This window comes from Heptranchias perlo, chromosome 28 (genome assembly GCF_035084215.1).
Source record: "Heptranchias perlo isolate sHepPer1 chromosome 28, sHepPer1.hap1, whole genome shotgun sequence".
NCBI classification, from domain to species: domain Eukaryota; kingdom Metazoa; phylum Chordata; class Chondrichthyes; order Hexanchiformes; family Hexanchidae; genus Heptranchias; species Heptranchias perlo.
The window spans coordinates 25,037,735-25,063,623 of NC_090352.1; the positions used below are offsets into that span (position 1 = coordinate 25,037,735).

The following is a 25,889-nucleotide window of genomic DNA, read 5'->3' on the forward strand; positions in this document are numbered from 1 at the left end:
AATAGAGCAGAAAAATGAGGGCATATACAGGTGACAGACTACAAGAGCAGGGCAGAGGGGGAAAAAAAGAACAATGAATGCAATAAAAAAGTGATACTATAACTTGACACGATGAGCCTCAACAATGCCCTGTGGCAATGGAGGACATAACCTCAAAGCTTTAGGTACTTCCCATAGAAGTCAGTCACCTAGACTTAAAACTTAAGTTTGAAAAGGAAATATTTACAAACTAAAATCTTTTATGTACTTAAAATGCAGACTTTTTCAAGTCCCTGTCACTGTATGAACAGTAGAGCCTGTGGCTACCAGGTTATTTACTGAGTAAGATAGACTCTCCACAGGCGCCAGTATGATGGGATATTGATACACCTCAAGGTCCTGACTGGACACAGCATACTCATGACTTGGTCACTCGTGCGTAATATATTCACTTTCATTTGTGCAAATATCAAACCACTCAACAGCAACGGGGTATTCTCAATATAAAATTACCAAAATGATCTTGTAAAGAAAGCACTGACAAGATCCTGACAATCATTCAAAACAATGTTCTAAACCAGACAACGGGCCGAAATCCCTTGTCACTACACAGAAAAATCAATTTAAGTATTTGTCAAACACACACAGATTTATTAAAGCATCAAAAATGTACAATAAATAACGTGTCATATATATTCAGAAGAGCTCTGTTTTATGCAAATAGATCAGGCTGGACACAAAATTTGCAGCTGACCAGTCTTGTATATATGACTGAGCTTGCTCGACAGCTTAGTGGATAAATGCACCTCCTGGTATGGTACTCAACTGTTCACAGCAAGAAAGTGCCAGGCTCCTTGTGCTGTGTTGAGTTAGCGGGTCTCAGATGGGGTGATGGGAGGGTGCAGAATTGGTCTCAACATCACCAGGTAAGCTGCTATTAGCTGGGGTTATAGGCTAACATGGTCTTCTGGAGTTGTGCTCGATTACCTTAATGAGTTGGAAAAGAATTTCCCAGTGTTTTTCCTGAACTGGCTGCAAGTTTTATCCTCTAGTTGTTTTTTTTAAACCTCTCCCAAGAATGTGTTGTTAACGGGTGAATCAGTGGTGTGCATGGTTATACTAAGTCTGGATGAGGCAGGCTTGATAGGCAAAACTAATGAAAAGATTACCCCACCCACCCTCCCACCATCCCCTTCACATATTTGTGAACAGCAATTCGCTGTGCGTTCACTATATCTAAGGCAAGTGCTTTGATAAGAGAAAAAAACTCCTGAAAATCGCAGGAGCAGTTGTGGTGTTTCTCAAGCCAAGTCTTGGCACATTGGTGTCCTGCTCCCCTTCCCTATGTTCTGTATGCTAGCATTTCTCCCCTGCGCCTGCTTGTTCTAGCTACTCAGCACCCGACTTCGCCTGCCGATTATGCTGACACTGCGCACTGTCTAACTCAGTGACTACAACCTGCCCCTGGGACTTTATATCCTGCTGTGCAGACAGTGAGTGACTAAATGGAGAAATTCAAGGAATGTTTTGCGGAAATCACCACACTTTCTTTTGGGAGCGTGCCAGTGCCACAGACTGTTCCTGAGTTAGGATGTGCAGAGTCTGTATTCGCTAATAGTTTAGTCCTGTGCAGCCCATGTTCCCTGCTAAATTTTTTAAAATAAATTAAATCCACGCTCAGATCAAAGCAAACATTAACTACAGTTTTCAGAATGCACCATTGAATACTGCCCCTAAGATTACAGTCTGCAATAATCCCACTTTAAGACAGCACAATTCTCTTCGAACCCCTGTCCCATGGCTTATGAACACATTCACCAACTGGTCATTCATTTGCAAATATCTAATTTTTACTCTTCATTATTCTAATGTAACAGACTAAGGCAATTTTATATTAAAAGTACTGAAATGGTAGGAATAACTATTTATCTAAATTGTTTAAAAGCATTGGCAACGCAGACCGGCAGCAGGGCTGTGCTCTTTATTGAGCAAACTATTACTGTATATAAAAGAGAACACAAACTAAAAAGCACACAGTTATCAGGAGGAACAATTTCCTACAGCGGTCAAATCTCTGCTGGTTAACAATTTTTTTTACACAACATTTGGTGCTTTGCTATTGAATCTCACACCGAGGCAAATAGGTGCTTTGGACACTGTCCAAATTTTACAAAGCATTTAAGACCAGCTCTCTCCCAGCATCCCATCCCATCCCACCCCACCTGCAACAAAAACATACTTTTTTTTCTAAGACAGATAATAACATATAAGTGCTCAAAACCGTTTTCTTTTTCTTCCCATTTCTGCATGTTTGCTGTTGCCTCATTTATACACACATCCACTCAAGCACTTTAGAGTGCTGTGCATTGAAAACATCTGGGTAATTGCCATCATTTCATCATGACAAACAAAAGGACAGCCATTTAACTGTCTCTGGAAGAGTGTCAGCCAAAAGAGGTAAGAAATGAATTGGATAAAATGCTGATGGTCACAGGGGAGTCCAGTTAGAAAGAGGGGGGCGGGGGAAGGAGAGGAGTACAAGAGCTGTGTCACAGTACTGCCACTGACAACAGCCCTGACACTGGCTGCAGTGCTGCTTCCTTCAGCGGGTGTGAGGCACCACCTAAACATGTTAATGCTGCCAGTGGCAGAGAAGCTGGTCGCCATTTTTTCTGGCTGCAGGTGGCTAGTTCTGATGAAGGATCACATACAAAACGTTAATCTCGCTTTCTCTTTCAGATGCTGATCGCTCTGTTGCACGTTTCCAAAAGTTTCTAGTTTTATTTACGATTTGCAGCTTTTCTTTTTGCCTTCTCCGATATCCAGCTTGCTTCAACTACATCTACATAGGAATGGATTAGAATCGCTAGGGTGATATTAGTAACAAATTCGTCAATGGATTTGTATGAAATTAATAGGGATGATGGGTTTCAGTTAGCTAGAGAGAAGGGAAAAGCTGTGATTGTTCTCCTTAGAGCAGGGAAGGTTAAGGGGAGATTTAACAGAGGTGTTCAAAATAATAAGGATATTGATAGAGGAGATAGGGTGAAGCTGTTTCCACTGGCAGGAGGGTCAGCAACCAGAGGGAACAGATTTAAGGTCATTGGCAAAAAAGCCAGGGGAGAGAGGAGGAGAATTTTTTTTAAAAAAACGTAGCGAGTTGTTATGATCTGGAATGCACTGCCTGAAAGGGTGGTGGAAGCAGATTCAATACTAACTTTCAAAAGGGAATTGGATATATACTTAAAAGGGAAACATTTGCAGGGCTATGGGTTGAGAAGGGGAGTGGGACTAATTAGTATATCTTTCAGAGAGCTGGCACTGGCACGATGGACTGAATGGCCTCCTTTGTGCTGTATGATTCTATAATGTTAATATCTTTGTTCAATAGCGGACAAAGGAATTTCATTAACACAACTTGCCTTTTGCAGTACAATTTCAATGCAGAAAATTCCACTTTCAGCCTAGATGTTGTGCACACAACAAGAGCTGCTGCTGGCTGTCTTGGTGAGGTCGTTAACAAGCAGTATGACGTTATCTGATGACAAAAAGCTACTGACAATCTCTCCGAAGTAGTAAACGGCTGCTCTCAGTGAGTGGGAAAATATTCCCCCTAAATGTACGTTTTACTGCATAGATGAAACGGTAAGAATGAATCAGAGCTGGAAACGCAATCATTTTGGGTGTTGTAAGTATTTAAATAGAGGTTGTTTGCAGTGTGAGTGTATGTTTAAATACTGAACAGCTGGATATAATTTATTAAATACTATCAGCTTATGGTTAACCTCACAATGCAAAACTAATGATATCCAATGGTTCAGTATTAAAGCAAAATTCCAGTTTATGTTTTTCCTTTCCTCCTCTTTTAGGTCTCTCTAAATTGTTTCTTTAGGCTGTGAGGGAAAGTTGGTCACTGGGAAATATGCAAGAATGGGCCAGGATGGCTAGTTCTCCAAATCTCCCTCTAAGAATGGATGCCATCATTGAGACCAGGAATTCACCATTGGGGATCTGCAGGCTGCAACCCTCATCCCAGCACTCTGATTGTGTGGAGCTTTGGTGAGCTAGCTCACTGCACCAGCTGTATTTATAATTTTCTCACAAATCTCATTGACCTGGGTTCAAATCCAGGGGATGGGATGAAAGTCTTCTCTGCCAACTGTAAAGGTTCTATATAAAATGAGATTGTGAAGGCTCAGCCTAGTTGTTATGGGCATACACCACAAAACTTACCCTAATATGGCTGAATCTCACCAAAAAAGACTATGGCTGGGAAATAGAAAAACTGACAGAAGTGCAGTTGAGATGGAGGTTGAGTGGAGGGAGTTTTATCTTGCTTTGCATCTGGCAGTTCATGATGCATAAATTGGGTTACAGAAAATCACCGTCACATCTCAAAACCACACAGTTTTAATTTCATTTTTCATACATTTGAAACTCCTAGGAATAGGTACACATTACCCAATCACACTTACATGAATATCCCACCACAACAGCTACTTAAAATCAACATTTATTGCAAGCATGGTAACAGATTTCCTCTAACACCTTGATAACTCCTAAACGTGTGTCTCCACAACCTCCACGTGGGCTGAATGTTTATTCTCATTTGGTTTTGTGGTGAAATGAAGAAAACAAACAAGGGACAGTATTCTTTCATACTGGATCTTATCAATATCCTTGGTCATCCTTTGGTGGGGGGGGGCAGAGAAAGAAAGGAGGGAAGTAATTAATTATTTACCTGGCTCTTCCTACCACCACCGTCTGTGCCCAGGGTTGCATGATCTCCATGAAGGATCCATAGTCAAAGAAGCCACTCTGCCACTGTCCTTTTTGTGCTGCGTGAATAAAGGAAGTTTTGAATTTGTGCAATTTTTATTTAAATGTAATTTTTTTTTTGAAAATGTTCCCTTCCCTCCCCTCTTAAATTTTAGTAATTTTTCACAGCTGCTTTGGACAATTGGACCTGGTCATGAGGGTGAGCTGATGACCAGTACCCATACCTTTCCAAAGTTGCTCTGCAATATGTTTATTGGTTTGTAGCTGAAGCCACATGAGGAATGTCCCAACATGGATGTGAGGTTTGGACTGGGTTAAAAATTGTGCATCTCTCCACCTTGCCCTATAAATACACTTTCTTCATTGCCATTTCACGGGCATGAGAAGCTACAGAATAAACGACAACCCACACATTCTCTTCCCTAGCTAACTGAAGTTTGGGGCAAATAGTCTGAAAAATAATTTGGAACGTGGCATGGTTCAATAAATTAGTAGAGTTTCATGGAAAAACAACACAAAGCACAAAAAGCAATTTAAACCCCAGAGGTTTAGATAAGCAATCGTGTTAGCTTAATCACTTCAGCGAGTGTTTTAATCAAAAGCAAAACAGTAATTACCATATTGTTAGTCTACTTCTCAATCCATGTGACTTCGACCCTACAGTATAATGTGACCATCAATCCTGGAATTATCTTGAAGTCAGGTGTCGCTGACTGCCTTTTACATTCCAAACCTGTGTTTGTTGTCAATATGAAGAATATCGCAGTGCCATCTTCTGTAATAAATTACTTTAACTTTTAACCTATGGGAGATCTGAAGTAACTTATCACCAGGAATCATCTGCTCTTTAAACCTCTCACTAAATTAGGAGCTGGAGTCACTAGAAACACTGCTGGTGCAGCATTCTAGAGACAGGAACAATTACCTCACTACAAGATAATGAATACTCAAACAAGTGTCTGTATGTGAAGCTGGACCATTCCTTTCTCTCAGTACTTAACTGTTTAACCCATATAAAGAAAGAAGAAAGAACATGCACCCATAAAGCATCCCACCAAGTCTTTCCGAAACGTCCCAAGCGTCTCGTATACAATGAATTACTTTGAAGTGCTGTTACTGTTTGGTAGGCGAACATAGTAGCCATTTTGCACACACCGAGGTCCCACATACAGCAATAAGATGAATGACCAGTTAATCCATTTTTGTGGTGTTCATTGAGGGAAGAATATTGGCCAGGGCACCAGAAGAACACCCTGATTGTCTTCAAATACGGCCATGAATCTTTAGTGTCCACCTGAATCATCAAACTATATCTTAGTTTAACACTTAATCCGACAATCCCTCAGTAGTGCACTGAAGCGTCAGCCTAGATTATGCGCTCAAGTCCTGGAGTTGAGGTTGAACCAACAACCTTTTAACTCAGATGCAAGGGTGTTACTAGCTGTGCTCAGCTGACAACGCTGGAAGGCTTCCAGAAAATTGTACATTTCAGTCATCTCAATATGTAGCTTGTGCTGTTGTTAGTGCAAAGGTGAAGATAGAGGTTTGCAAGTATAATGAAGTGCAAGTGTAACCAATGTGTTCCTCTGAAGGATGGCGCTGTTCCATGATGTAAGGTGCAATGTATACACCATGAACCGACAGGGTACAATAGCACCACTGGCTGTTGTGTTGTTTACTTAGATCATTCTAAAATTGAGAAATCGAGATGAAGGGCAAAGGTCTTTAGAGCAGGTCATAGTAATGGAGAAAAAAAGTGAGGCTAATCAAGAATGAGTGATTAGGTGAGTCCAAGCTTGGGTTCTAGAAGTCTGTAGATTGTAGGAAGAAGGGAAGACAGAATGAGGTAAGGAGTTCCATAGTGTTGAGATCCTGCGAAAGAAATTATAGCTGGAGTTATTGTGATGATTTTTGATTTCTGCACAACACATACAGTGTCCAGTTATGAAGATTGACCTAGCCAGTAACTCAAATGATCACTATAACTAAATGATCACTATAACCAATATCTTTCTTGATTCCATGACCCACAATGTGTAGTGCAGTGCTGAGACGTGCTGTTCAGCAGTCGCTGGCACATGGAATTGTTGATTAAATAGCTGCTCAGCTTCTCCTCCCCAGTGTGTTGCTCAAAATGTTAGTGCTTTTCTTTTGTTCCAGTCATTAGTCCCGACCCAAAACTGACATTTGAATGGTGCAGTGTGTCAAGTTCTGGCAATGCCGGAACTGCTCAATAATGTAGTCACCAAGTCATCTACTGGATCCTTTACAGTAAGCCAGTTAAAGATAATTAGCAGCCCATTAGTGACATTACAACCCATTCATAACCGACATGTTACAAACTAAAGCAAATGTTTTTCAACACTGGGGAGCTGCCACAAAAATGATCCCTATAGTTGAAGTGCAGTGATCACTATAAACAATTCCAATAACATAGAATCAGACGGGTTGTGGTTTTACAAAACAGATTAATCATTGTTCTAAGTGCGATCAGTATAACAGGATTCCACTGCATATCTTTCTTTCCTGGTTTTATACAGGGCAACTACAGGATGTAATGTTAAAACTGTTTATATCTCAGCTGTTCCAGTGATTCAAAAATAATGTCTCTATCTCAAAGGCATATGGACCAGGAAGGTCCCAGGTTTGATCCTGGTCTGTGTTGATCTCAGGCAGACTAGTGGTAGAGATGCTACAATTGGCCTCAGTGCCCCTCGGCTAGGGATGGGAAAATTGTCCAAGGTTCCCACTCCTGTTCACAATCCAATGGCTCCAGCTGGAACCGTACATCTACGGAGATCAGGTGAGCACAGGATCCTCCACAGTCAAGACAGCAAGACTGCCAATGCTCATTATTTATGGCCAAATAGACTTGACAATGACCATTTGGTTGTGGCACAGAGGGCGAACACTACCATAGATCTACACACCCAGGACCATGTCAACATCTGCAGGAGGGGAGAAAAGTTGGAAGATACAAAAATGGGGAGGAGCCTCAGATTGTACAGTTTTGAACTAAAGACTAAACTGGTAGCTCAAGCAGTTGGATACTTGATGGCCAAGAACGTCAGAAAGCATTGATTAATATCCCACCAATCGTGGCAACTCAACTAAGATTCTCCCATCACTCACAAAAATAAATTTGCTCCACAATGTAATATATTGTAACTAAACCACAGAATTTTCCTTTTCTTACTTGGGTGAGGTCGTCCAGCAAGCATCCACCGAGGATCGTAGGGAGCTTTTGTAGGGACAAACTCAATGGTTCGATCAATGGGATCCTTGGGCTTGAGGATGGGCACTGAACTTGACACATTCTACATATAAAAAACAATTTGAAATATAAAATCAGCACAATTTGTGAGAAACAACTTGCTTCTAAATCTACAAACTTGTGAAAAATATCATACGCTGTTGCAGCATGGTAAAGAGATATAAATATTAATGTAAGTTCAGTGACAAAATGAATTACTAACAGAGTGACTGAATGTAAGTAGCACGCAACATCCACAATGGATTCCTCACCGGAAACTTTGAGAGACTAAATTTCCATTTTTAAAAAATTGAAGGTTATCTGCAGGTCAATGAGACAACACCCTAAACAAGGGTATAAATATCTGCCTCCCATTTACCCCCAACACATCATCTTTTCAGTCATACACTTTAAAAATATTATTTTCAATTAAAAGGAGATTTTTAAAAAAAATTCCACCATTTGAATTCTACCCATCAAGTTTCATTATTGGCGTTATTCAGCCCTAGATAAACGTCAGCCCTTATCTTCTGTTAATTGAGTAACAGTGCGGCTTATATCTATTAAGAGCATAACAGTGCAGGCTATTGTTTAAGTGTGCAACAGTGAGAATTAGTATCTATAAAGCTTGCAACAGCGTAAGTTATTGTCTATTAGGCATATAATAGTACACAGTGCGTGTTATTGTCTATTAAATATAGAACAGTATGTTAAGCATGTAACAGTGCAAGTTATATTCAGTTATGAGTGTAACAGTGTGGGTTATTGTCTATTCAATAAACATCAGCGTGGGTTATAGTCTATTAAACATGTAACAGTGCACATTATTGTCCCACAAATGTGTGGATTATTGTCTGTTAAATAAATAACCGTGTATATTATTTCTCTTAAATAAATAGCAGTGGGTTATTATCTGTTAAATAACAACGCAGATTATTGTCCATCAAGTCTATAGCAGTGCGGGTTATTGTTTAAGTATGTAACAGTGCGGGCTTTTGTCCTTTAAATAAAAGTCCATGTTATCATCTGTCAAGCATATAACAGTATGAGTTATTGTCTGTTAAATAAAAGTATGTAATAATCCACATTAAAAAAAAATCACAGTCTGGATTACTGTCTGTTGTGTGTAACAGTGTGTTTTTCGTCTCTTAAATAAATCACAGTGCAAGTTATTGTCAGTCAAAAAATAATTGCATGCTATTGTTTTAAAAAAAACAGGTTATTTATTAAATAAGTAACTGTTATTATCTGTTAAATAAATACTAGTGTAGGTTATTGTTCGCTAAGCATGCAACAGTGTATAACACAGGCTATTTCTGGTTATGCCTATAACAGTTAGGTTATCGACTATTTTCTCTTAATGGTTATGACAACTAATGACCGATTAGCACGTTAAAGCTTAAAAACCTTTTTGCTCAATTTCTCAAAATGCAAATAAGAATACAAACCTTTGGCATATAGGACAGCCACTGAAGGAGGATAACAACTCCCTCAAAGTCATCATAGACAGTTGCGTGGGTCACACCATTATTGTGCATGATCTGGACCCCTCCAAGCTGGTTGTTGGATGTATACACCTCTCGGCCAAGTACCTTTGAGATTTAAAAAAAAGTAATATTCTCACAATGTTGAAACAAAAATTAAATAGCTTTCGCTGCTGCTCTGATGGCACAGAAGTAAAGTTTGAGTCTCTGAGCCAGTCCGACCATGAAGCTCCCTGGTTAGGAAGATTCCCATTCCCGATTGCTATCAAGTGATTCCTGCTGAAAGTGTGGGTGCTTGAGCACAGGGGTGAGGACTGGGTTGGGTTTGGTTGTGATGTCCTCTGCTGACACTCACTGGCAAGGCTCACACATGAATAATGGACCATTAGGCAATGTCCTGAAGGGGTCCCTGCACCCATCAGACTGTACCATAACAGGGGCTGAACACTTTCCCCTTTCAGGGGGAGGGGAAAGAGAAATCGGCTGGAATTGCTGTTCCTTCTTGCTGTCCAGCAAACTCTGCTGGAAGTGCAAGTGGCAAGAACAGGATCGGGCTTGGCTGTGAAGCTCTTTGTAGTTGAATAGCCTAATAACACTCTTACTGTCCACAGAGTACTGGACATCAGTGTCCAAGTGGAACTATTAGCAGAAGTCAAAACCTTCAGAAGAGGAAGAGGGGCGATAACAGGCAGCATAAATTTTCACAAAGCATTTTTACTTTTTTAATTCAAAATCTAAGCACCAGCACAACTGTGTCACTGATAATATTATAGGCACTGCCCTGTATACAAACAATGCCTTTCAGGCCACCTTGAGAAGTGCCAAAGCACCTTTAAATGTATAGAAGATAGTGTTGGCTGCAGAACCCCCAGAACAAATCTCCAATATACCCCACTTGTAGAATCAGCATCGGATCTACAGACTTCCTGGAACTAAGATATTGTACAGTCTGGTGTAGTGGTTGCACCAGCATCTTCTATGTCACTCAGCTGGCAAAAAATTGACCGTACTTCTGTATGAGCCACATCTGTGCATCATAAGCCTTGCCTGCTGATGTAAATCAGGCACCAGATTCTAAAGCACTCAGCACTATAGGCTTAACCAGCAGAGACTCTAGCTGTAACACTCCTGAACCGCACAACATTGATACACCTTTCCTCTGTCCATTTACCCTTGGGGTGGACACGAAAGGATGCAACAAGCCATCAGCCACTCAGCGTTCTGCCTGGCCGTGTAGGTATTTGTAATAACACTTCTGTGCCACGGGCAGTTTATTTTATGAGGAGAGAAGCACATCATTGCAAGCCAAACACATCATTCTGACACTGTCTGCAATAAAACACAGGCTGGGATTTCGAATGCATGGGAGAGATATACCGCACAATAAAAACCAGCAGCGCAGTTTATGCGGTAAACAAGCTCAGCGTTTCCCCTCTTCAGAGCAAAGTCCCTTCAGCCCAAGTTCCTCATTACACGATTTATGTGATGATAATTCTGAACACACAGGATGATAGCTCACCTGTGACAGTGAGTTACCAGTGTTCTTCCACCAGTATGAAAGACTCATAACTCACCAGCATTGCAGGTGTAAGCGAGAGTTACGATGGGCTTTTCACATGAGAAAAAATAGCTGGAGCCCACTCCTCAGTGTTTAGAGAAAGAAGAAATTCATTTTCCCTGAAACATTTTTTTATTGCGATAAAATTCTACCATTAGGCTTAAAATAAAATAGTAAAAAATAAATACTTTCCCATCAAAACCTCTTCACACTGTACATTATGTTTGAGCAGCGACTGTTGTTATGTAGATAAACACGGCAGCCACACACCATCCCACAAAAAGGCACGAGTTACATCAGCAGTTAACTTTTTTTTGGTGGTATTGGTTATGGGATTTTGGCAAGGACACTGGGGTAACTTCCCACTCCTTTTTGAATCTTGCCTTGAGAGGCCATCTGACTGCCAAAGCAGGCAGATGAGAGCTCAGTTTAACATCGCATCCAAAGGTAAGACGTACTCTGAGCAGCTACAAGTAACTCTTAAGTAAAAAGAAACTCAACAACTTTATTCCTACTCATTCACTTATTTATATGCTATTGTAAATACCTTTAAAACATTTTTATTAAGAGACCAATAAATGCAATTAGCTATACCTTTAATGAACTGGGCTTTTCTTTCTTTTTTTTGTGCCGAAAGCAACCTGAATCACACGTGAGAACTAGTGAGTCGGGTAGTCCGAACAAGTGCTTGTCATTTTTTGCATGCAAGAGGCTGCAGCAGCAGTGGCAGTGATTACGCTCAACACCCAACGATAAAGGACCAGTCATACCAAAGCTACAACTTTACCTCTACAAAACAATGCCAAAATGGGCGTCTAGAGTCTGCAATATCAAGGTGGAGCCAGATACATGGCGCAGACTGCACTGGCACCAGATACACTGACTACTGGGACTCTAGCCCACCCACAGCCTATGCACCATCAGCCAAGATAATCACAGCAGCCATCGACAACTTTGCCTCCCACCAGAAGTTACATCACCCTTGGCACCGACAGCAGACTCCACACAACCACGTTTATATAACAAGGCAGGCTTTGGGCCTAAACCACAAGGCCAGCTTTGGGCCTGTTCCATGCAACAGCAACATCCACAGACCCACAACAGCAGAAGACTCCCGGCTCTTAGACTGGAACCCAACGCAACCAGCATTCCCTAACAGAACACAAAAGCACTTTAACATTCATCTCACCACTCAGTAAGTTACTCACTCCATTTTGTAATTACCTAATTTACTCATGAAATTAATAAATTACTCACTACATTTAACTTACTAAATATCATCAATTTACAAATTACATTTAATTAGCACTTTACTAATTATATTTAATTATATTTTTAAAAAATCCACACATGGAATACATTTTATAAATGAATTACTTCCTCAAAATTAATAATTACATTTCCAGCTGAATTTATAAGTTTCTTATTTTTTCCATTATAAATCTCTGTAAGCAATGCCATGGGAGATCAACTAATATATATAAAAAATAAAATTCTATAATGTGCTCTGTCCATCATGCACTTATATGAAAATAAATTTGGGTCACATTTGCATCTGGTTGGCTCAATTTTCATATTAATAGAACAGCAATATATCACAATTGAATGGGCAAAAATTTTCCAATTAGTAATTAGGAAGCAGGAATGAAAATCATTAATCATTAAGTTCAAATGTGTCTTATTGCTAGCTGTTGCTGACTGACTATTTTTGATTCAAAAGAGAAGGCAAACCAATCAAACCACTCAAAATCGTTTTGGTGACCATCTTGGGGGCTCCACTAGGCTGAGCAATAAATATTGGAAATAAAGTTGCAACACCAAAAAAGTTGAGAAAAATTAAAATTTTACAAGAAAGTGATTAAACTTCTATAAACACATAGCAACTTCTGGAAGGACAATACCATTATTCAATTTGGAAGGGAGGATCTGAATAGAAGTCCTGAATTTAAAATGTTTTTCCAAAAGGTTTAAAACTACTAAGTACTGCTGCAGCTATATTTAGAAAAGCAGCGCAGATTAAACTGAATGTTTATATATTTCTTGACCTTCACCATAAAAAGCCATACCCTAACAGAAGGACACAAAGAGTTGCTCCGTACAATTATGTGCAGAGATTTATTTAGGTAAATGTGGTATTTTTTTCCCCCTCTACCTGCAGTGGTTAAGGAGAAAACAACGGGAGCTAAATTGGGCCGTGTGGCGCCCGTTGTTTCGGCGCTACACGGCCTCTCTGACATCCAAGATGGCATCTTGGATGCGCACACACGTTTCCAGCGTGACATGCGCCGGATGCCATCTTGGTATAGAAGTTAGCACAGGCGCAGATAACGAACGCTGGAATCTTGTCAAGTAGGGAGAAAATGGCTTCAATCAGGTACAACGCTGATTTAAAGTGATAAGTCCCAAAATGGTGCCTAACACTCAACTCAATGCAGTCTTAACCCCAACCATTTGAACGTGTCTTAAGAGTGCCCGGAGGACTCCCGCACCAGTGCTATTTAAAGGGACCATGCAGGATTTACAGGTTAGTGGCTGGATTATTGCTTTTGGCTGCAGAGATATTTGTAACTGTTTTTGGAGGTCTCAGACTCTTGAATGCTAGGACGCAGGAACATAGCCTAACATTTAGAGCCAGGGCGTGCAGGAGTGAAGTTAGGAAATGCTTCTACACGCAAAGAGTGGGAGACGTTTGGAACACTCTTCTGCAGACGGTGCTGGCTCACTTGTGGATGTTAAATCGGAGATTGATAGATTTCTGCGAACCAAGGGTATTAAGGGACATGGGGCTAAGGCGGGTATATGGAGTTAGGTCACAGGTCCACCATGATCTCATTGAACAGGCTTGAGGGACTATATGCCACTGCCACTTGCTGCCTCCTGATATGCGCCACCTTCTCCTGTAAGAAAGCGGGACGTGTGTCTGGGTGATGTGCCTGTCATGTTTGACTAGCTGCCAGTGTGTGTGGCCTGTGAGTTGTGGGTGGGCAGCTTGAAACAGTGGTAATGTGGAAGGGTGAGAGGAAGCATCTGGAAGAGTTGAGTATGATGGAAAGAGTTTGTTGGTATGTGGGTGATGGGGGGGTATAGTGCTTGGTGCAGTTGGTATGAGATGCCACTTGACCTCACTCATCTTGACCACTCATGTCAAAGCACTGAACTTCTTCCTGCACTGCATCCATGTTCATGATGCTGTGTGCCTGGCATTGACTTTGTTTCCCGCTGCCTCCCACTGGGTTTTGGATACATGTCTGGAGGGCCTCTTGCCACCCCCTCCCACCGCCCTGTGGATATAGGATGTCCCTCCTTCTGTCCACCCCTTGCACCAAGGTCTCTGGTGCATCAGCAGAGAACCTTGGTGCACGCACTCTCGCAGGCCTGGTACTAACTCAGATCGGCAGATTGGTGAGGTCTGGCGTGCAGATCGGAGGATGTGGGATTTAGTAGTGCGCAACCTTTATTCAATGTTTTAACATAACTCATCAGTGTGTTAACATAGGGATGGAACCTGCATCTATCTTTTACGTGTGCGATGTCTGATCTCCATTCAGAGAGGACTGTTATTTTCAGCAAATAACAGGTACCAGCTATCTTTAAGAAATTTCAAAGAAACATCCTCCCTTTAAGAGATTCAGCTCCCCTGGCTGGTGGAAAGTGCAAATTGCATAGATTCCACATGCAATGCCTGGAATGGAACACTGATTGCAGGTTCACACTCAGGCTGGCCGAAACTCGCGTCCTGCCTGTGCAGAGGTCATTGGGCGCGGGGTAATAGCGTATCACGCTACCCACGCCCAATAACGGCCCTTATCCAATATCCTTTCCAATTTATTTTCCAGGAACCAATTAAAAAACATTTACTTCAAGGTCTCTAGGGAGATCTGTAACATCTTTCTGATTTCTTTCACTGGAGATGTGCACTCCCTACACAGCATAAACTTTGACTCACTGTGAGCAATGCCACGAGAGACATCATGGCACCAAAACCTGGAAGTTAACGTGCATTACGAGAATACAAAAGCGTAACACACTCATATCAAGTTCTCATCCCATTATTTTAACATTTACACAATAACCTTGTACGGCAGAGTCTAGGTATACTTTAGCACATCAAAAATTTGGTTCAGGATTAGTTAGTATATTGCGAGAGAACGTACAACTAATGGTAAATAAGATGACACACACACAAGTAAACTTAAGGAACAAACAAGCCTTAGAAATCACAATTGTTTCAAGGCAACTAAACGTTGATGCCCTCTCATGTAAACAAACACAATAGATTCATATTTTTTAATCCTCAAAGTGTCACTGTGGGTCTCCACATGGAACAGTAGTACTTGATGCAGCCAGCACTGTAGTGAGATGGGTGCTATTGCTGTGGTGCATTAGGAATTTGATACTGAAAGGCAAGATATTAACGTTGGTTGTGAGCCCATTTTCATCGTGTGCATCTAATTTCATACACCAACCCAACACTGCGTTGTGCAAGGCCTTAAACGCAGTGAAGGCGCAGACCACCTGGGACCACGGTGCTTCCATGGAGCATAGAGCCCGCGCAGAAATTGTTTATTTTTCAAAGAAAATATCTATTAATGCCATTGAAGTGCTTGCACTTGTCAGCACTTTCACGGTATAAGCAGATGGATCGCAGATTTTCATCGCTCATGCGTTAAGCGGTCAGGGTCAGCAGTTGTGAAAATATGATCGCACACATGGTACCCGTCTGCTCCCCTCTGTTTCTGCTAGACACCGAGCACAGGGTGCAACCTATTAATGTAAATGACAAGTCAGAGTAGAGGAACCATGAACCAAGTACAGCCTAACCTTGAGGGGACTCTGCAGTGACACAGACGGATGCTCAGGACTGTCAGAGACGCAATTTCTCTGATATTTAGTAGTGTCCCTTTTATCAGCTTTTCCTTTTGAATACACAGCTACAGTATTTACTATTTTAATGGCTTTGTAGAACCACTACAGAAAGATTAAACTCAACAGATTAATAAGATGGGTTCTCTGAATAGAAAATCTGCCACTTGCTGTATTAACACTGCTAATGTCAAATACACAACCAGACACAAGTCCAGGTCTGAGACACTGTGCTACATTCCACACTGCTAAAGCTAATTTTTGTTTGTTTGGTGTGGTAGACTATAATAAGCATGATTTTTGAAATATCACTCATTTATCTTCATGGTATTGCTCGAGATAAATCTGTTGCTGCATATAAAAGTTGAAATTCATAGTAGTACTTGCTGAAATAGGATTTTTGTACCAGTGTAATTTCCACATAAAGCAAGACACTTCTGAAAATCCTATTTTCCACAGAAGCTCCATTCCCTTTTCGTCAAGATAAATTTCTTAATCTTCTACTTCTCGTAGACCTCAACTTTTGTGAAACATTGGGGGAGCAGGACTTCAGCACTAAGACACCTGCAACCTCCTGTACTTCTACCATGGTGCCAAGAATGCCAATTACCCTATTGATGCTGCACTGGATAGAGAAATATGGGAGGGGGGAGGGTTGCTTTTCAAAACAGGCATGAAGTCGGCGGAGTGGCCGTATGCCAGCCCAAACGAGCGTCAGGAAGCCTGAACCATTTTCAGGTTCTTGCCTCATCAGCATAGTTCCGGTGAGCTGCTGAATGTTCACTGAGCCCAAGTGGTCAGCTCGCCACACCAGAGGTGGGAAATCCAGCGGCTCCACGAGTAGGCTGAGCAGTAAAAGGGGTGGGAGGCACATCGGAAGAGGGGTGCATCATCCAGAGGCCGGAAGCGGACCGCAGTACTTTTGTGCAAAGAGAAGTGTACGGTCTACCCATTTGTACCTGGCAATGGCAAAGGGGTCCTATAACCAGAGTTGGATATGTAAGTAGTCTCCTGCCTGTTTCAGATGGGAGTCCTTTGTGCGCATTTACAAGCCCATCTGAAAATTGCATCAGGTAGGTACAGGGCAGCCAAGGGGTGTTTGAGATTCCCCCTCGATTTTCAACTATCAACCACCAGTTTTTCAGGTGAGAAATGGGCGGCCGGCAGGCAGTTGAAAGTCACCTCCTGATGCATTTGGTTTTTTCAAGTGCACGTAGCAGGTTTTACCTGGCTCAGTGACCTTAATTTGAGGGCAAATTTGTTTCTCTCTCTCTCAGTTTGTCTATGCCACGCAGTGAAAGAATTTGCTCCTTTACCTCTACTCATGTTCCTCTTAACCAGTAAGAACAGCCGTGGGGGACAAATATCCATCCACTCTTCCCATGGGGAAGGGCATAGCCGCCACTTACCCACCACCAGTGACGCAGCAAAGATGGGAATTCGGGGTTCAAAACTTGTTGCTCATTGGCACTGTACATTAGACCTTCAGATCATTGTGTAGCTTCCTTGTCCCTTTATATTATAAGAACATAAGAAATAGGAGCAGGAGTCGGCCATCCGGCCCCTCGAGCCTGCTCCGCCATTCAACAAGATCATGGCTGATCTTCTACCTCAACGTCATTATACTGCACTATCCCCATATTCCTTGATGCCTTTAATATCTAGAAATCTATCGATCTCTGTTTTGAATGTACTCAATGACGAAGCCTGCACAGCCCTCTGGGGTAGAGAATTCCAAAGATTCACCACCCTCAGTGAAGAAATTTCTCCTTATCGCAGTCCTAAATGGCTTATCCCTTATTCTGAGACTGTGACCCCTGGTTCTAGACTCCCCAGCCAGGGGAAACATCCTCCTTGCATCTACCCTGTCTAGCCCTGTAAGAATTTTGTATATTTCAATGAGATCACCTCTCATTCTTCTAATCTCAAGAGAATACAGGCCTAGTCTACTCAATCTCTCCTCATACGACAATCCCGCCTGGTAAACCTTCGTTGCACTCCTTCTATGGCAAGTATATCCTTTCTTAGGTAAGGAGTCCAAAATTGTACACAATATTCCAGGTGCGGTCTCACCAAGGCCCTGTCTAATTGCAGTAAGACATCTTTACTCCTGTACTCAAATCCTCTTGTAATATAGGCCAACATACCATTTGCCTTCCTAATTGCTTGCTGCACATGCATGTTAGCTTTCAGTGACTCATATACAAGGACACCCAGGTCCCTTTGAACATCAACATTTCTGTTATTCCTACCAAAGTGGATAATTTCACATTTTTCCACATTATATTCCATCTGCCATGTTCTTGCCCACTCACTGAGCCTGCCTATATCCCCTTGAAGCCTCTTTGCATCCTCCTCACAACACTCATTCCCACCTAGTTTTGTCTCATCAGCAAACTTGGAAATATTACATTTGGTCCCCTCATCCAAATCATTGATATAGATTGTGAATAGCTGGGGCCCAAGCACCAATCTTTGCAGTGCCCCACTAGTCACAGTCTGCCAAACTAAAGAAGGCCCATTTATTCCTACTCTCTGTTTTCTGTCTGTTAACCAATTTTCAATCCATGCCAGTATATTACCCCCAATTCCATGTGCTCTAACTTTGTTCACCAACCTCCTGTGTGAGACCTTATCGAAAGCCTTCTGAAAATCCAAATACACCACATCCACTGGTTCCCCCCTTATCTATTCTACTAGTTACATCTTCAAAGAACTCCAATAGGTTTGTCAAACATGATTTCCCTTTCATAAATCCATGTTGACTCTGCCAAATCCTATTATTATTTTCTAAGTGTTCTGTTATCACATCCTTTATAATAGATTCTAGCATTTTCCCTACCACTGATGTCAGGCTATCAGGTCTGTAGTTCCCTGTTTTCTACCTTCCCTCCTTTCTTAAATAGTGGGATTATATTTGCTACCTTCCAATCTGCAGGAACCGTTCCAGAATCTATAAAATTTTGGAAGATGACAACCAATGCATCCACTATCTCTATAGCCACCTCTTTCAAAACCCTGGGATGCAGATCATCAGGTCCTTGGGATTTATCGACTTTCAGTCCCATTAATTTCTCCAGTACTATTTTTTTTACTAATACTAATTTCTTTCAGTTTCTCATTCTCACCAGACCCTTGGTTCTCTAGTATCTCTGGGAGGTTTTTTGTGTCTTCTGCTGTGAAGACAGACACAAAGTATTTGTTTAATTTCTCTGCCATTTCCTTATTCCCCATTATAAATTCTCCCATCTCTGTCTGTAAGGGATTCACATTTGCCTTCGCCAGTCTTTTTCTTTTTACATACCTATAGAAGCTTCTCCAGTATATTATGTTAGTTGATTTTATTGTAATCTGTCATTGCTTCAGAAGCTCTGGGTCTATTTCTTGTATAGGTTCATAGACACAACTATATTCCGATCCCGACTACCTATAATTTGTTGACAAGTCAACTAATGGCAACCTAGCGCCTGATATTGAAATTTTCCAACATCTAGTGCCCATGTGAACTATTGGTCGTGATTTAAGTGGGAAACAACGCACTGTCATCTTGTTACCATCTGAAGCCTGGAATGATGTCTGTTGGCATTCCCATGTAGGTACATAAAACAAATAGAAATGTTTTTTTTTCTTGATTAATCCAGTCACCCAGTTTCACCACTAAACCAATTTATGTTAACTAAAGTTGTAGTTTTGGTAATGAGGTATGTGCAAACCACGTCCGTTACCACATTACTGAGCTAAAGTCAGCAAGTTAGGCAGCAATAGACCAGTCACACAGTGACACCATCACATTAGTGATCTGAAAGGAGTAGTAGAAAAGAAATCTGTAGGCCAATTTGAAGTACAGTTCTTCAGTTAGTGGACAACCTATATGCATGTTGCCAAGACATAAGCTACCTATAACACGGGTTGAAATCACATTTGTACAAAATTCTTTTGTCCACTCTAATGAAGGTTTAAAGCATTTATTTTGAAGAGGTTTATTTTGAACCGCCTTTATTAAAATAGTGAACAGAGGAATTTCAGGTCAGCTTCTCTGTTAGAATCATAGATTAACAGCAGACAAAATAATTTTATACTAGCACGTTATATCACACAATGCAATTTCAACTGCTAACACTGAAGATAAAGAGCTGTAGGCCTGAAGTTAGTCTTCTCTGTTTTCTGTCTCCCAAAATGCTGGCTGGAAAATCCATCCCGCCACAAATATAGACAAAGTCTGTGCAGTTTACACATTTCTCAACTGTCAATTATCTCCTTACCTGTCTGTCTCTGTCTCAAAAATAGGACATCCAAGTCAATGCTATAACTGGTGTAAAAACCATATCCAACACCATTTGATTATTTAAACTTTGTCAATGAGAGGGTGTCCCTTTTTAATTGAAAGACAATAGAGAGCTGGCTTGTCACTTAAAAGATGCATGTGACTGATCTGCTGTCCAGTCACACAGATACAGATAACCAGTGGCACATTATTACAACAATAAGTACAGATGAGGCAGACCATTTGATTCACCCAGCTCAACCTGTCATAGTAACCTACAATCATTCTTCTGTCCTGGACCAACCTACAAGCAATGTACTTGCTGCAAGTGAAATTATGTAGGTGTGTCACTAGTGAAAATTGCTAATCCTGTTCTAAACACTGTGGGAATGACCAGTTTGGCAACCCAACATAACCTAAAACCCATTTTATAAAATAACACCAGTGTGTAAATTTACTCCATTTCTAAAGCTTCCATTTTGGTAACAAAAAGGAAACTGCAGACAGAGATCTTGTTACGACTGACAATAGCTGGCTATTTTACAAAAGGGCCTATTGTACCAAGGACATTTCACCAAAATAAATATACTCCTTCACGGAGTCTTGGAATCTCATGTAGAAAGAAAGTAGATTGAAAGGAGATGAAAATGTTGGTACATGCACAAAACAAGAAATCCTATTTTATATTCACGCCTCCTTTTTCTGTTAAATTATCAACAGAAGGAATTTCACTCACAAAATGCCAGTGCTTTTGTAGCCCAGGGCTTCATGTGTGGTATCCATAGCTTGCTCAGTTCTTTCCATTTCATGTTATTTAAGGCAGTCAAACTCAACCCGTTGTGAGGCTACAAACTACTGCGAGCCCAGTGGATTTGAAAGAATTGAGCAAGAACCTGGTTTCAGTGGTTGCCTTTCTTTACTTCCCCTCCCCCCTCCCCTACCACAGATTGCTCTGTGTTCTGCCAATGACCCCAGAGCTGATTAATAGAAATTATGCTGCCTGAAGGTTATTGCATACATCTCAGCATTGCTATAGTGACTAACTGCTGCCCTATAAAACCTTCCAAGACAGCGATGAGTGTCCCTGTCATTGTATGTGCATTCTGTGGCTGTTTAATAGCAATGGTCTGTGATTTGTCCTCTCCATACTGCTAACTGATCTCACCTCTAGTTAGCAATTTGAATGGTAATAGTGTTTAGTGCAATGGCTGTAAAAGCCCTTATGGAATGAAAGCAAAATAAATTCATTCATATCCCAGATACAGACAGCGTAAAAACAAAAAATGTTTTATTTCATAAGGCTTTTGTAGTTTTATCCCACCCCCCCATCCCATTCTCTCCCCTCATATCCCTTCCTCGCCTCAAGATGCTGACTCATGATATGCTACAGCTCTGCAGTTACCAGCAGCCCTGTAGTGCCTCACCCAAGTGACAGCTCTTCATGTGTGAGCCTAGACAATAAATATCAGCACTAGATGGTGTGCCAGCCATGGGGAGGAGTTACAGCTGGGTCCAATCCTGTCTGCAAGGGATATTCCCCATAGAGTCTCACATTTTTCTAGCATAGGTCAGAGGAGAGCAATCAGGAGTGAGATCCCTGACTGATCTCCCCCCTGCCACCCCCCCTTCCCTAAACAGAGAACACCAACTGTAGTACCACCATCATGGCCCTGGTAAACCCAGCAGAGAGCATGGAGAGAACATGGGACCATCCTGGTTGGTATGGCATATCACGCAATGAATTTGCCCAGTTGAAGATCAAAGCAGCCTTGGATTCACTGTTCTAAATATAACAGCTAATCTAATTATTAAACAGAGGTGAGACAGACAAAATGCTTCTCTGTACTTCAAAGTAAAACCTGTGACAGGTTTGCTACACTATGGAGAAATAATTCTAGAGTGTAGCTCCTAGGCATGTCAGTTTCGTTCTGGAGCTGTCCATTAGGAGACATGTGACAGTGGCCAGGGGCAACTCATCCTCCGTGCTTTTATCCATCCATGTGGACACCTCTCTCTCTCTCTCTCTCTCTCTTCCCACCACCACCCATCATAAACAGCAAAGGATGGAAATTGTTGTTCAGAGAATAATGGGCAGAAACCCACCTCTAGCCACTCAAGCACCAATACATTATGTTTTCCCATATTGTGTTTCAACAATTCCTGATATCCATTTTAGGGAATGATGCCAAGCTGTAGAACGGAGATGTCTAACCAAAAAATGACAGTTTTCCAGCTGAAAGCAGTGCTGCATTCACACCACATTCAATGATATTTAAATGAGCCAGAGGTGCTCTTAGACTGTTTGAACTGCAAGTTTTTCACCCTGCCAAGAAGGAACAGCTATGATTAGAATCCAAATTCATTAGTGACCATTTCTCCCCCTCTCTTTCCTCCTCCACAGTTCAGATTATGCTAAAAGCTTTTCACTTTTAAAAAAAACCCAATTACTAATATAGCAAAATTCAACATTTTTTAAACACATAATTTTCGATTGATACTTAGTAACAGTGAGTTAAAACGATCGTCCTATACAGTTTTCAGAACTCCAACCACATTCACCTCCCATGTGCGTTACTTATGATCCCAGAAATTAATGTTGCAATATTAACATACAAATGTTTAACATGATTGCTTGACACCCCTCTGTCCATCCCCTCCACTTTAATTGAGGTGTTAACCTATTTATTTTCAATGGGCTTGGGCTCTCATTACAATACTGACTGAGGAACATCATGTGAACACAAATATCACATACTGCAATTTCTAGGCTCCAAACAGAAGCAAGTGAGCATAAATTCTAGAGAAGGGGGTCATTTATGACCACACTTTCAGGATTGGTCGTCTGCTAGTACAGAAGATCATTCATTTCGTGCTGGGAAATTACATGGGGAGCTCTCTGTGTACAGGTGGCGGCTCCATAGGCAGGTGGCCTTTAAGGCAAGTGTCACTGAACACAGATTTTAAACACTGACGAGAATTCAGGTGTCAAAGTTTTAAACTGCTCAAGGCTTTTTGGAAAAGGTTGCTGTAGTTTCTGTAAAAAAATTAATTTAAATGCAAAAATTATATATATTTTTTTTACAAGCCTATTAAAGATGGCTGATTTGTGACAGGGTAGTCTCCAGTGAAGTGCTGTTTTGCTGTCTAACTGGCCTGGCACCCATATTATTGCAAAACAATGGAAAGGCCCTGAGTGGCACGCCTAGGCAATTCTGGGCAAATTGTCAGTCAAATTAGATGTGCAGAAATAGAAGTAGTTCAGGATTTTTTGGTTTGCTTGTATTGCTATTGAGTCTTGCTCTCATTCTAATGTGTATTAACGGAAATTAATGGAAAAAATAAATTTGCCTGTTAAGGCCCATCATGCAGAATTTTGCAAGGAGGATATAAATGAAAGCAAGTACTCAAATTAAACTCAGACCTGACATTAAGCAAATGAATGAAGGGCACGACTTTTGCAATGACACCAAAGCACAGAGTGAATAGTATAGAGGTTTCAAACCCTCAGCATGGCTGCAGTGGCTAAAGTCTTGGTGCAGGAGGCGGAGGAGAGGACAGCCTGGCAGCAAAGAGGGCATAGTAAAAGCAATCTTCAGAACAAAGTACCCTAGGCACTGCATGCATCACAAAAAAGACTTGCATTTGTATCATATCTCACCACATCCGTCAGAAACAACTCAAAGCACTTCACGTACGATTAATTACTTTGAAATACAGTGACAGATATGGAGGCAAACAAGGGAGCCAATTTGTACCAGTGTAGATATCAAAAACAGCAATGAAGATGAATATTTGAGGGAGGACACTAGAACTCCCGCTCTTCTTGAATACTGCCATGGGATTTTTAACATAGAAACAGATATATAGGGCTTTGGCTTAACATTTCATTCAAAGGATGGCATCTCTAAGAATGCAGCACTTCTTTAATACTATACTGAAGTGTCAGCCTAGCTTATGTGCTCAAGTCCTGGAGTGGGATTTGAACCCATGACCTTCTAACTCAGCACCAAGATTGCTATCAATTGAGCCAAATTGACATACTAGAGTCAGATATTTAGGCATAGTGGAAAAGCAGCGCATGATGCAGTTCAGGTTCAGCAGAGAGGCTCTGAGTGAAGGGTGTTATTTGGTCCAAGATGACCTGCTGGGATAATCAGCCATTCGCAATGCATGAACAGTGGCAATGAAGATCACCACACACGTCAACATTTATGCCATAGGGTCCTTCCAGACAACCACAAAACTATCACAGGTGTTCAGCACTCCCATTAAGGACCTAGCTGAAGCCTGGGTTTGCCGTGCACCCAAATACAAACATCACAGTCGCAGAGCCAGTTACTAATAGGTTCCCCACTCTACGAGGCATCACTGGCTGCATGCATGTAGCCATTTGTGCACCCAATCATCCTATGGCCTATACAAGAAAAGCTATTATTCACTCAACATGCAAAGAATAATGCACATCACTGCAAACTTCCCAGGGACATATCCTGAAGCAATCAAACATGGCCCAGCTTTTTGAAGGGAATGATGGACACTGGGTCCTCAGAGATACGGGCTAAGTGATGATGACACCATTATACAACCCCCAAATTACAGAATAGAAGTGTTACAACAATGTACATGGGAGAACCAGGATCTCAAGAGGCAGTTGAGATGCTATAGCAATACTGCAGATGCTTGAACTGTGGATTTGATTGAACGGTACATCTCTGAAGACCTGGATATTTTTACAACCACAGGACTACCAGTTTCTGTACCTGTTTAGTTTGTGGTAAGAAGTGGATATATTAGTTTGCTATGCTTTTGGACAATTAATGCCTTCTTTTCTGCATGATAACATAATGGCAGGCTGCAAGATGCAATATTTTGAAATAAAATTATTTTTTATCATACTTCACTGCTTGTAGCACAAGTGTTCAGTGAGCTTTTCTGGTGCATGTAACCCCTTTCAATCGTGGATTTCTGTATGCACCTTGTGCAGGTGCCCAACTCCTCAGTGCTCCCCTTGTTGGGATAGCTGTGGTGGGTGGCTGCTGAACCAATGGAAAAGCTGCATGGGTTACAGAAGATCTGGAACCTGTACTTGCAATTTCCTCTGAGGAACCTGCATCAGTGCAAGGAGTCTCCTTTGATGCAGTTGTGGGCACATTGCTTTGAGAGGCAGTGCCCAGTGCCACTTGCACAGGACCACATGATTGCACAGAACAGCTATTAACATGAGTGACAACCGTCTGCTCCTCTGCATTTCGTCATTATTGAACACCACCTTCTCACCCTGAATGTTGAAAAGTGGACAGTTGTGAGTTCCCTGAATCCCTCTCTCACGTTTGTCCATAAGCATTCTCCAAGCACATTAACGTGCCATGATTACTTTGTCATAAACCCCGGGTTCACATTCCGCCCCCCCCGCCAACACTACCCTGACTTAGACATCTAAGTCAGCCTTTCACCATCACTGGGACAATATCCTGAATTCCCTAACAGCATTGTGGAAGTACCATCACCACAATGACTGCAGCAGTTCATGAAGGCAGCCCATCATCATTTTCTCAGGGCAACTAGGGATAGACAATAAATTCAGCCTTGCCAGCATCACCCACATCTCAAGAACAAATAAAAAAATGATGCAATGAGGACCTCCATGGCCAGTGAAATATACTTTCCGCATCTGAACCTGAGCCATTATTGAAAACCTCTGTGTGCTGC

At 41.4% G+C, this 25,889-nt stretch overlaps 1 protein-coding gene across 2 annotated transcripts in view; it reads right to left on the reverse strand.

Moving 5' to 3' along the window:
- The window catches only part of acaca (acetyl-CoA carboxylase alpha), a 206,279-nt gene that overhangs the window by 45,219 nt on the left and 135,171 nt on the right, over positions 1 to 25,889 (reverse strand). For both annotated transcript variants that reach the window (XM_068008235.1, XM_068008234.1), the window contains 3 exons: positions 9,460 to 9,603; positions 7,955 to 8,075; positions 4,721 to 4,817 (listed from right to left, as the gene is read on the reverse strand). In XM_068008235.1, the coding sequence (XP_067864336.1) occupies positions 4,721 to 4,817; positions 7,955 to 8,075; positions 9,460 to 9,603 (362 nt within the window). The remainder of the gene's footprint in view (positions 1 to 4,720; positions 4,818 to 7,954; positions 8,076 to 9,459; positions 9,604 to 25,889) is intronic.